Raw genomic sequence first — 12,531 nt, 5'->3', positions numbered from 1 at the left:
AAACTTCAAAGCTTCACTTGGGTCTTTTACACTCTGGAAACCCAGCAGCCAGTTCCCGGCGAGATGTGGCAGCCCATTACCTCTATCTGAGGTTTTGAAAGGCCCCTGAGATTTCATATTTCTGGTGCAGCTCCTGAGAGGCTGGAAGCTTCTGGGAGAACGGAAGAATGTCAGCTGGTTGTACGAGGGTTACGGTAAGCAGATTTCTCTGCTAAGCAGGAAAGGAGGGATTTAGTGTAGCCTGGCAAGGATCCTTGAGTAACATTGTGAGTAGCTTAAAAATGATGAACAACATTAGTATTTTGGATATGAGACATGCGTTTTATTACTCATGAAAAGTAAAAGGCAGAGCTCAGCAAAGACTTCACTTGGACGTTTCCTGGAATCATTTGCTTCCCAAGAGAGACTGGCACTTTTCAATCAGTTTGGACCCCTGGGGGGAAAAAAAATCAAATAAGTACATCTGTAACAAAACAAAACATCTGAACAACTATGATCCCCAAATAGAAAATCTTTAAGACTTGTCTATTATAGGCCTGAGAGAGGCTCTAATGTGCCCACAGCTCAAGGTCTTGGAATTTCTTAGAGCCTAGTCTCTGAGCTTAAGGGCTTTACTAACTGCAATGTCTCTCCCCCTCAGGACCCCAGATTCGGAATAAATAAAAATTTGTTTTTTCCTCACAAAAATATGGGACTCTTGCTGCAGGGTAAGAAAACAGACAATCAGCATCAGATTCTCCTTACATTTTAAAGCTTCCCAAGGCTAATCCCATGCTAAATCATTATCAGGTATAAGAACTTAAGAAGAATAAAATCACCAACATTATCAGTGTCTCTACTGCCTTCATACATACTGAAATCAACCTCGATGTTAACTCCAGAAGTTCTCTTCAATTTTTACCCAGGTAGGCTTTATTCAAATAAAAGTTATTTGTGGAAGCCCAGAGAAATCAATAAAAGTTAACTCTTAGTTAACTGTGGGAATGGGGACCTAGAACTCCACTGCTGAGATGAACACACACACACACACACACACACACAGCCCCCCAGGTGATAGATGGCTTGCACTCCTAAGAGCTCCTAGCACCCTGTAGGACATGGTTAGAAGTCAGTTAATTTAGTCCTTCTTCCTGTCCTCAAACAGACCACATTTAAATCCTCTGGAGTCTGGAATCTATTTAAGATTGTTTTTAAAAATTGCTCCCCAGTTTAACGTATCCTCGTTTCTTTGGCTACTCATGACTTTGGATTTAAGAAGGGCCTTGAAAATGCCTTTTAAATTTAAAAGATTTAAACCCATCTTCATGGGAAATTTTCCCATAAGCTTAACCTCAAGACCCTCATATTTAATCTTGTTCATTGGCTCTGAACCTAACAAGAGTGGAGTAAGTCATATTTCTCTATATCTGTCCCTCTCGACTGTATTTATTTCATAGTTCCTCAATAAATTTCTAATTTGTAATGATAACAAATGTTGGGGTAAGGGGCACATCTCTGATAAAGGTAAGGTAGAAGAAAGGCTTCTGAGAAACTATCATAATAATGAGAAATGTTCTGCATGAAATAAGGGATGGTAGCATTATATCTTGAGGCAAAGTCCAAGGAAGATATTGAAATATAAAACATGGACTCATATGATGGAGGGCAGAGATCAGAGAAAACAAAGAAGAGACATTTTCCTTACACTGACACCAAATTAGTCACTCTGATTTCCTATGATCCTAGACATGTTGGTAGACTGCTAGCATGTCACCCATCTTAAGACTTTGGAATAAACATTACCAGTCAATTTCTCCATATCCCTGTGACATGCTTTTCAACACTTCTTTTTTTTTATTATAGATACTCTCTGGACATAACAATTTGCCCATATTCTTTTAAAATGTATTGTCTCTCATCTCTTCCAAAATCCCAGTGCAATAATGGTAAAAATATTATTTTAAAAAAAGAAGAAATCAGGGCCCTGCATGGCTCAGTGGGTTAAAGCCTCTGCCTTCTGCTCAGTTCATGATCCCAGGGTCCTAGGATGGAGCTCCACATCGGGCTCTCTGCTCAGCAGAGGCTGCTTCCTCCTCTCTCTCTCTCTGCCTACCTCTCTGTCCACTTGTGATCTCTATCTGTCAAATAAATAAATAAAATCTTTAAAAAATAAAAAAGAATAAGAAATCTTTATCAATGCTAAAAAGAAAAAAAAGCAACAAGATATAATGATGAACGAGGAATGAGGAAAAAAATGAATGAGAAAAAAAAAAAGTCATCAGTATGATATTGACCAATATTTCAAAGTACAAAAATAGGAACTCAAGATAATAAAAGGATGAGATGTCACATCAGTAAAAGAACAGAAAGTCATTGACTTCTGAATTGGTTTTAGTTCTTGTCTGCTGCCCAGCCTGTTTTATAAAATTCTTAAAGATTCCTGTAGCCACCACTACCCTTTCAATAAGCTAATCTTGACTTAGCCAGAATTCAATCCTATTATTATATCCAAAGAACCCCCATTGACAATCAGCAAAAATATTGTGCAAATATATAGACAAAATAATATTTTAAAATGCAAGGACCCAGAAAGTTTATCTCCCAGGTGTTCATTCTGAAATAATACATACGTATGCACATATGTGTTAGGAACGTAGTCCAGCAAAACAAAATAGTCCAGGAAAAAACATAAAATAGTATTTTAGAAATAGTCCAATTTACCCAGGATTACACTAAAATGAGATCCCATGTGGACAGCCATGAATCATTAGATTATTAGAAATTATTAGAAATAATTAGATCCATTGAAAAATTAAGTCAGAGGACTTTTTGAAATATACTTTTAAGAAGACAGAATATTCTGTTACAAAAACTCTATTATTAAGAACCTGAAACATTTCAGCGGTATCACGAAAGTAGGTGCTTTATTTGCCAACATAGAAAAAGAGAGACAATTAACAACTCTCAAAAACAGAAGGATATACTAGGGAATTGTAATCCAAATGTGCAAAACTAATAAAAGTGGCGTGATTTTCTGCAGCTTAGGTAAGAAAAAGATTTTGTTTAATCTCTACACCTTTTAACAGGGTAAGTCATTCCATTGGTCCATCCATTCATGGTACTAATGTAAATAGTGTTCCAACTAAACACACAATTAAATATAGTATTTAATGGTTTCCAGTTTTTAGCAACCACTTATGAACAAAGCATATGAACCTTATATTTAATATGCAGATAAATAAACCCAGACAATGTAAACATAATAGTATATATAGCTTTCGGAGGGGGAGATAAACCATGTGGACTCTGAGAAACAAACTGAGGGTTTTGGAGGGGAGGAGGGTGGAGGGTTGGGTGAGCCTGGTGTTGGCTATTATGGAGGGCACGTATTGCATGGAGCACTGGGTGTGGTGCATAAATAATGAATTTTGGAACGCTGGAAAAAAACAAAAAACAAAATAAAATGAAATTTTTTTTAAAAGCTGGCAAGGAAGTCAAAGGAAGTTTAGACATGGTAACTATTTTTGGAGAATCACTAGATGCTGACTGGTATTAAAGGGCCAAGAAATAACATATAACTAATAAAAGAATTAAAAATACTTTTAAATAAATTAAGAAAACATCTAGAGATAGGCTTCTGGAAGTTAGCCTAAATACACTTAATTCATTATGTGATGTTAATATTTTAAGAAACTACTACAGCAATGATGGTAATCACTGGAACTAAAAGTGAAAACTTAAACTGGTTACCTTTTGGGAATGGGAAATGCACCCTGGTCTTCTGCTTGAACTTTTACTATGTTCGTGCATTACCTACACAATTTTCAAAGCTTGTGTAACTGTAAGAAACTGTGGTAAGAAACTGAACATAGTAACCGGGAATGACCTGATCCACATAAGTTTGGGTTATCACGTTGGTTCATCTGATCCTTGTTTTCTCTTCAGAAACACATCCAAGATTGTGATAGCTCTGATACTAGACCCAACAAGCTGGTAGGTACAGACGACTTAACCAGCAGATCTTTCCACATGAACCTGGGTTAAGTCACATCTAACAGTAGAACCTTTTTTCCATTGTTAAATTTCATATATTATTTTCAAAACATTGTTTTAACTTGCCCACATTTCTGCTTATTCATGTTTACCTTCTTCTATATTATATTCTGTTGGTTGATAGGGAAATATCTTGGGCTATAATTATCGTTCCCCACTGACCTGGCAGAGAGAATTTCTCTGAGTTGAATTTTCTCTTTGAACCTGCTGATGTCTACAATTTGTTTCATGAAATGTGAGATGCCTTTTCTCTGGATGACCCAAATTCACCCTGTATAGCTGAGTTTCTTTTTTTCCCCCCCTTTTATATATTTCAGTTGTACTCTTGCCAACATTCCAACATTGACTTTGGTCCATCCTTTTTCTCCTCAGAATTTGGCTTGCTTCTTAAAATGTCTTCCATCTTGTCTAAAAAGGTTTTATCTTCCCAATGGCTATAGTTAGAAAGACAGTCTTCAATCCTGCCTGCTTTCTCTTTTAACAGGCAGAACAGGTTCCCATAATCGACTCTTAAAATCTCAAAAGAAAACAAAGAACATGCCTGCAGGTCCTTGGAGCGCTTAGTCTTTTCTAGCTAACTTGGAACAAGCACAGACTGCCCTTTGGCTGAGCCTCTTCACTTCTGGGGTCTTGGTTCCAAGGGGCTTCCTAGAGTAGCTAGGTTTTATTCCTTTGCACTAGAGTCAACCTAGACTCCTTTCATAAAGGTAGAAGTACAAAGACACCAGTTCTTGGCGATAAAATTCTTAGGTAGTTTGGTCATCTACCCCACATTTTTTTGCTAAGCCTGTTCATATACTATAAGGCTGTTTTTAAAAATATTCCAGTCGTAGCTTAATATTTAATATCCCCCAATTCTCTCCCTTTCTTTCATAAATGTTATTTCCAATTGTTTCATTACTTCCCCTCCTGTCCTTGGTTCCAGCTTCTCACTGAGAGTTGGGCATATGGAAATATGGGGAGGGGATAGGGAACAGTGTATGATCAGCCGCTTGCACCTTAGCCAAGTAACTCTTTTTTTTTTTTTTTAAGATTTTATTTATTTATTTGACAGAGAGAGATCACAAGTAGGGCAGAGAGGCAGGCAGAGAGAGGGCAGAGAGAGGAGGAAGAAGGCTCCCCGCGGAGCAGAGAACCCCATGCAGGGCTGGATCCCAGGACTCTGGGATCATGACCAAAGGCAGAGGCTTTAACCCACTGAGCCACCCAGGTGTCCCAGCAAAATAATTCTTATAGGGGTTCCCAAATGAGCAGCGTCAGCAGCACCTGGGAACTTGTTGGAAGTGTAAATTATCAGACCCCACCCCAGAACTACTGAATCAGACACCCTGTGGGAGGAAAACGCTGATTTTGTTCCAGCAAGCTCTGGAATTGATTGGATGCACACTAACATTTCAGAATCACTGCCTTGGAATAATCAGACAAGGGTAAACTTGACAAAACGTTAGAGATAAGGCATAATTACAGATAATAAGCATTTTTATCCGAAGAAGTAATTCTGGCCAACTTTAATTAACATGATATATTCTTCAGATAGCTTCTATTTTCTCCTTTAATTCGGGGGAGAGATCCTAAAAGAAAGTAGAGAGAGGAGGGAAGGGAAGAGAAAAATAGTAGGGCTTTTAAACCATTAAGTTAGATCAGTGCTGGGCGAAAGCCCTGGGAAAAGCCCACAGAACTCTCCCTATCATGCTGCTTTCCAATAATAGTTTGAGCAAGTCGTATTCTTACGCAGAAGCGAGAATACGTCAAGAAAACTCCCTTGGGAATTCGCAGACACAGGCCCTTCTTGAGTGTGTTGATCTGTGTGGCTATGGGGTTGTTACTCAGGTGGAAACCTGTTCTCTGAACGCTCTACAAAAAGCAAAAATACTTTAAAATAAATAAATAGACTCTAGCGTAGGTGATTACTCTGACTTTGTCATTAGCGAGTCTGGGAGTCAGTACAGTTTTTCTGTGAACAGCCTGACAGTCAATATTTGGGACTTTGCAGTTCATAGAGTCTCTGTCACAACTCATCGGTCTGCAATTGTTTAATGCAGCCATTGTGGACAGAAAGCAGCCAGAGAGAATATGTAAATAGATGGGCAGGACCGTGTGTCAGACAACCTCATTTATATAAACAGGAGGTGGAGTCGATTAGCCTGAGGGCTGTCATTTGCCTGCCCTTGACTAGACCAAAGACATTTGATTTTTAACATAAATAATGTAGTTTAGCTAAATAGGTAGAAAAGAGCCACTGAAGGTAACTAAGGATTCATAAAAATTGTTACCTGTGAAAACATTTCCCTGGGCCACTGCTAAACTTAACCCTGGTCCGAATGGCCCCAGCCCATTTGCACTATAAAGTCTGCTTTACTTTTTCCACCTACACTCTGCATTCCTCTGCTCAGATACTATAATCTACTCTACCTGAGTTTCTGCTCCTCCCGTCACGTCCCTGGGACAGCAGTTTGTCTTGGGTCCCCTCCATGAATTTTCATGAATTTTCTGTGCCGCATCCTACCATGATATTCTTAGAAATTTAAGTCCTACGACTTAGAATGAAAATCATTTACTTGTTAACTATATGCAATTAGATGAATTCCAGAAAACAGTCTGCTGGTGGTCCGTTCGGTGGGTGTGCACACAGACTCTGCCCTGTCGCCGTTTCTTCCTCTCTCTGTTCTTCAACCTCTCCGATAATGATCTTCTGGCCACCGAGAAAATGAAACCCTTTCCATTGGCTCCTTAGTGAAGCCCCAAACTACATTTGGGGACTATTCCTGACTGTGCCCCAGAAATTTCTAGGACAAAACTACAGTTTTCCCAGACAGGTTTTTAAACTGTTATTTCTTTAAAATTTCATGACATTCCAAGGACACCCTTTCTCTACAATTATCCAAATCTTCAGTCCGTCGTGCCTCCTCACACCCCCAATCCTAAATATCCCCACGCCATCTGGTGTCATGACTGGTATGCGACTCTATCCCTGTCTAAACCGCTAGTTTTCTCAATCACATATCTTAAAGCCGAATATAATGGATTCCACCAATCCATCTGGACTGCGATTTTCTCTGCATTCACCCACAATTAGGACGGAGAAAGGGTTTTTGTTTTGTTTAGTTCTGTTTTTTAACTTCAGTACATCCTAAGCACACTGCGAGAATAGATAAACAGATACCTCTTCTCGGAAACACATTTCCCTTGTCTCTGCTGGGCAGCACTTCTCCACCACGTGGGCAAAGCTGTCAGTCATGGATTGGAACTGCATCTCTCTGGCGTATGGCTTCTGCTTCACGAGGTGGCTGAGGAGCCTGAATCAGAAAGGAGTGGCAAAAACACAAGTACCCGCTGAGTTCTAGAAGGCCAGCTTGCACACCTGCCTTACTGATTTAAAGCTGGGACCACCCATGCCTCTTTGTCACCCACACTCTGCCGCTTCGAAGCCCTGAAAACGCGGTGATGTGTTCACAGGTCACACCGCCCATCTCCATCTTCGTGTTTTACACCCAACATGCTTTTCTTCCAGGACATCTCTTTTACATAATTCATACATTAAATTTAATTATTTTTATATAATTGTTACTAGGATAGAGATTTTTGTTTTCTATTTTCATGGCATTGGTTGGTAAATAGATGGATATAGTAAGTTAAATTGTTTTCCTATATTTTGTTAGGAATATTTATGCTGAACAACCAGCTTCCAAATAAATATTGTAAGTATGACACACCTGAAAGCTAAGGGTCTTTCATACGTTATTAATGATAAACCAATAAACTAATTTCAAACTATCATGGCTTGATTGACAGTATCTCGGACGTTCTTCACCGAAGAGTTCCCCCCACAACGGTAGTTTCAACCACTTTGAATATTCAAAAGTGTAATCTGGTTTCTGTCTCTCTACTTAATAAAATAGTATTCCAAATCTTCCAGTGTTATCTTTTCCCTTTCTCTCTTTTTTTCACCGTTTTAGACCAAGGCAGATTTAACCAAAGAGAAAATAAGTCATGAGGGATCGGGAAAATGTACATTAATTGGTATTTTACTGTTCAACCAAAAACCCTTGCTGATTCTTCATTTTCAAATTCATTGATAATACCCAGTGGCCTTATCTGTGCCTTGAATGGGTATAAAAGAAAATATCTCAAAACTTGAAGTAGCTATTTCTATGACAATTTAAACCAGGGGTCTAGTAAACAATTGCAGATAGTAATTATTTTAGGCTTAGAAGTATAATATCATATCACAAGACAGAAGACTCCAAACTCCCATTTGCCTGGGGTGGGCTGCCCACGTGACAGGTGGCAGACACGGTTTGTGTCCAGCTGCCATCCGCTGGAGACGATGGGGAGGCGGGACCCGCCGCGGAGGGAGGAGGTACAGCAGGTGCGCACCGGGCCGGTTCCGCTCTCCGCCCCGACACGCCATGCTCTTCTCCCCGCTGTCTCAATGCGGCCAGCTAGCCCCAGCTGCTCACGGGGTCATTTGACTCCTAGACTAAGAGGCCACCACCTTTTGCTGCCCGGTAGCGACCAACAGCAACATGGCCAGCATATGTGGGCACCAGCTCAGGCACTGTGCAACTGCGAGCATGGTCGCCTGAAGGAAGGCAGGCCCTGGGAGCAAAGTGGGGGACATGGATAGAGCAAACTTGGAGCTTTGCAGGTCTCAAGCGTAGCCCAGTCAAACAGTGCCCTCGGGACCGACAAAATCAGCTGCGCCCACAGGCCCATAGCCCGCTCCCATTAAACAAGAGAACAAGACCTCCAGCTGAGTGGTAGTCCATGGGACATGCCTCTTTGAAGTTGTCATTTCAATTCCACCCTCTCCCACGCCCCCAGCCCTCACACCCGCAGCCTGCCTTGCCGATACACAAAGCTAAAACAACAGCAGAACTGAAAATATTAGAAAAGCAGAAGCTAATGATTTCTTTCTTTCTTTCTTTTTAAGATTTTGTTTATTTGTCAGAGAGAGAGAGGGCACAAGAGCAGTAGGAGTGGCCGCCGAGGGAGAAGCAGGGAGCCGGATGTGGGACTCAGTCCCAGGACCCTGGCATCGTGATCTGATTGGAAGGCAGATGCTTAACCCTCTGAGCCACCCAGGCGCCCCACTAATGATTTCTTTTCAGAAACTACCTCAAAAGGAGGCTGGTTTGACGAACACATCATCGTTGTCCCTCAGTTGCCAGACAGAGCTGAAAGAAGCTAAGAGATTTTAACTACCTCCATGTTTGCCTCCTAAGTCCTAGGAATCTAGCGGGGAAAATCAGATACACCGGGAACAAAGATTTATGTACAAAAATGCTCATTGTCACAATGTATGTTGGTTAGAAATTGAAAACAATTTTCATGTCCAGCAATAAGAAATGGTTAAATTCATTATGAAACCCAGATGGTGGAATAGTATAGAGCCATTAAAATGTGGTTTTAAAGAATAATTAGTGACCAAAATGCATACATTATAATTTTTAAAAGCTATACAAAAGAATAGTGGCAACAGCCAACATCTTTTGAGTGTATGGATATCTACTATGATCGAGGCAGTGTGCTGAGAATTTATATTATTCCATGTAATACTGTCACTTACCTTTTTTTTTTTTAAAGATTTTTTTATTTATTTATCAGAGAGAGAGGGAGAGAGAGCGAGCACAGGCGGACAGAATGGCAGGCAGAGGCAGAGGGAGAAGCAGGCTCCCTGCTGAGCAAGGAGCCCGATGTGGGACTCGATCCCAGGATGCTGGGATCATGACCTGAGCCGAAGGCAGCCGCCTAACCTACTGAGCCACCCAGGCGTCCCCACTTACCTTTTTAATAAAGCTGTATGTCATCTCCACTTTGCATTAGTATCTGTGATTTCAGACCTCCTGGGAATATTACAGTCTGGGGCATATACAGCAAACCAGTGAGGTCAGCCTCCCTCCCAGAAGGCAAAGGGATTGGGAACCACTTGGGAGAACTCCTCCGGAGACCAAGTCACCCTCGCAGACCTCCATCCAGTAAGAGAGCTTGATCAGTGGAAGATGGGAATGATTTCATGGTTCCCCAACTGGGCCTTCATTGGTCTCATTTCTGAGTTACACGGGGTCCGCACTTTGAAAAAGTGCCGTAAAGGAACTTTCCTTGAAGTCCTGCCGACCATGGGGACACACCCAGCACTGCCCTGGGACCTGCCGCACGTGGGTAATCCTGGGGGTCGGGGGAAGGACTGATCTTTTTTTCACGACAAAACAAAAAGCAGCTTTGTCATTTCAAGGGATCCATCCTATAGCTGAGCAGGAGACAGCAGCAGCTGGAGGGCAGGACCATTCCCAGGGGCCCAGGAGTGGTGCCAGGGAGAGCATGTTTGGAGAATTCCTGGGGTTGAAGGGAGTTTCCTAAGCTCTCCCCTCAGGATTCTAGGGATAATTGCTGGAGCCAAAATTTTGTATAAGCAGCTAGTCGCAAGATTGTGCAAAACTTGTATTATTAAAGATTAGACCACAGACTGATGGGCAAAGGGCAATTGTGGGAGCGTGTGCGTGTATGTGTATGTGACATATATTCCTATACTACATGTATGTTTATACTGGGCAGCTCTGCAGTGTTGGAATAAAAGTATTTTGATTTTCTTCTCTCCTATATTTTCTGAATTTTTTGCAATTATTATGCATTACTTTAATAGTAACAGAAATCAATATTTCAAAAAGAAATAGAATAGTATAAACATTATTTTTTCTCTCCTACAGTTCTGTAGTTAGTCTTCTAATTAGATCTAAACTTGATCCCACTTGAAAGAAAATGCTGTACTTGTTTTTAAGTGTCTCTACGCAATTTAAGTCTGTATGGTTAGATATATCCTCAAACCAGTTTCCACTACCTTTGAATAATCATTATCAGTTTTTAGGAAATTACTTAGTAAAAGTGAGAAATACAGGCTCTTCCCCATTGTAATTTGATGGAATTTGTCTTAGAATGTATTTTCCTACAAAAACAATACTAATCATGATGCTGAAATTCACTGTCCCACCCTGAGAGCATAGGCTTGCAGAAGTCCCCGGTAATAGAAACTACCCGTCATGGTACCTACACTGCGGAAATACCCCTTCTCCAAACATGTAGTTAGGGCTTCTATGGTCTGGCTTAGGGCATTCGGCATGGAAAGGGCGGGAGCTGGTGTAGGAAGGAGACAGAGTTTACTACTGGTTCATGCAAAATCTGGACTCCTCTTTCCTTCCGACGTCATAAAATGGGCACAAACGTTGAAGTCAAACTAACTTTGGTTCAACTAGGTAGTGTGATGGTGAGCAAGACACTTAACCTCTCTGACTTGAATCTATAAAAAGAAAATTGGAACACTTACATTGCAAGGCATTTGTAAGGGCCCCAAAATAGCGCATTAAAGGGCTGAGTATAGTAAGGGGCATACTTCAGGCAGTAAATAATGGCAAAGGTAATAGTAATGATCAATAGCTGTAATAATAATAGCACATCTTACTTCCATTTCAAATTATCAGTTGCTTCCAACCATGGTCTCCTTCTTCCCTGATTCTCACAATAAATACTACCTTGTCACGGCTCTTCTCCTGTTCATTCATTTATTCCATTCAGCAAAAGACTGATGAGCATCTTTACAATTTCCCTGAGGATCCGAGCTATAGATCCAATAGTAATAGAGAAACCTAATGAGAGAGCCAGGAAAACTCTCTTGTCTATACCCTCCTCTTCTCTCACTTATAAGCTGTGGGGTCCAAGTGCTGTCATGGCTCGGCCCCTCCCAAACCCTCTAGTCTCACCCCAAAAGTTTATTTTCCCTCTCTCACTTATGCGTTGGTCACACTGGACCACTCTGCTTTCCGCTGCTGGGCGGTCTGGTTTCCACTGGACCACTCTGCTTTCCCCTGCTGCGTGGGCTGGTTTCCAAATGCACTTCCCCGGAGGGACCAGTAGGGGGAAGGCCAGCAAGACTGCTGGGTTTCCAGAACACCAGCCAGCGGCTGCTTATTTGAAACCAGGAGAAACACCAAATTGTACTGGAAGAGGGATGGGTGAAGAAACTCCCTTTATGAGAAGACAGAAGTTCTGGGAATGAGATTCAGAGCAGGGGTATCAGGAGGTCATGTTACCCCGCCTTGGAACTCCATACATAAAGGCAGTCATTTCTACACCTGGGGACTCTGTGCCTTTTAGAAGCTTGGCTCCTTCCCCCTAAAAACTGTGAAGCACTTGTGATCTGCTTGCAGTTGATTTACCTCTCCTGCCCATTTCCTCCCTCTCCCACCCCGATCTCTCTACCTACAAACCTGATGGTTGTAATTCAAAAATATTTCCCTTAATTCTATTTTTCAGCTTAGAATTTTTTTTTTAAAAGATTTTATTGATTTGACAGAGAGAGATCACAAGTAGGCAGAGAGGCAGGCAGAGAGAGAGGAGGAAGCAGGCTCCCTGCTGAGCAGAGAGCCTGATGTGGGACTCGATCCCAGGACCCTGAGATCATGACCCGAGCCGAAGGCAGCGGCTTAACCCACTGAGCCACCCAGC

The 12,531-nt window shown here is 41.4% G+C and overlaps 1 protein-coding gene and 1 long non-coding RNA gene across 2 annotated transcripts in view; both read right to left on the bottom strand.

Moving 5' to 3' along the window:
* Nucleotides 1-300: 300 nt before the first annotated feature.
* Nucleotides 301-7,323, bottom strand: LOC132015917 (uncharacterized). Its single transcript, XR_009403820.1, has 2 exons — nt 7,196-7,323; nt 301-433 (listed from the first exon to the last, which is right to left on the bottom strand). It is a non-coding gene; the product is annotated as an uncharacterized LOC132015917 (long non-coding RNA).
* Nucleotides 7,324-11,813: 4,490 nt separating this feature from the next.
* Nucleotides 11,814-12,531, bottom strand: part of LOC132002800 (alpha-fetoprotein-like) — a 38,081-nt gene continuing 37,363 nt past the window's right edge. Inside the window, exon 12 of the mRNA XM_059377982.1 lies at nt 11,814-12,023. Coding sequence (XP_059233965.1) covers nt 11,814-12,023 — 210 coding nt within the window. The remainder of the gene's footprint in view (nt 12,024-12,531) is intronic.

This window comes from Mustela nigripes, chromosome 1 (genome assembly GCF_022355385.1).
Source record: "Mustela nigripes isolate SB6536 chromosome 1, MUSNIG.SB6536, whole genome shotgun sequence".
Lineage (NCBI taxonomy): Eukaryota > Metazoa > Chordata > Mammalia > Carnivora > Mustelidae > Mustela > Mustela nigripes.
Note: the sequence above shows the minus strand (reverse complement) of the source record. Positions and strands in the feature narration are given on the sequence as shown.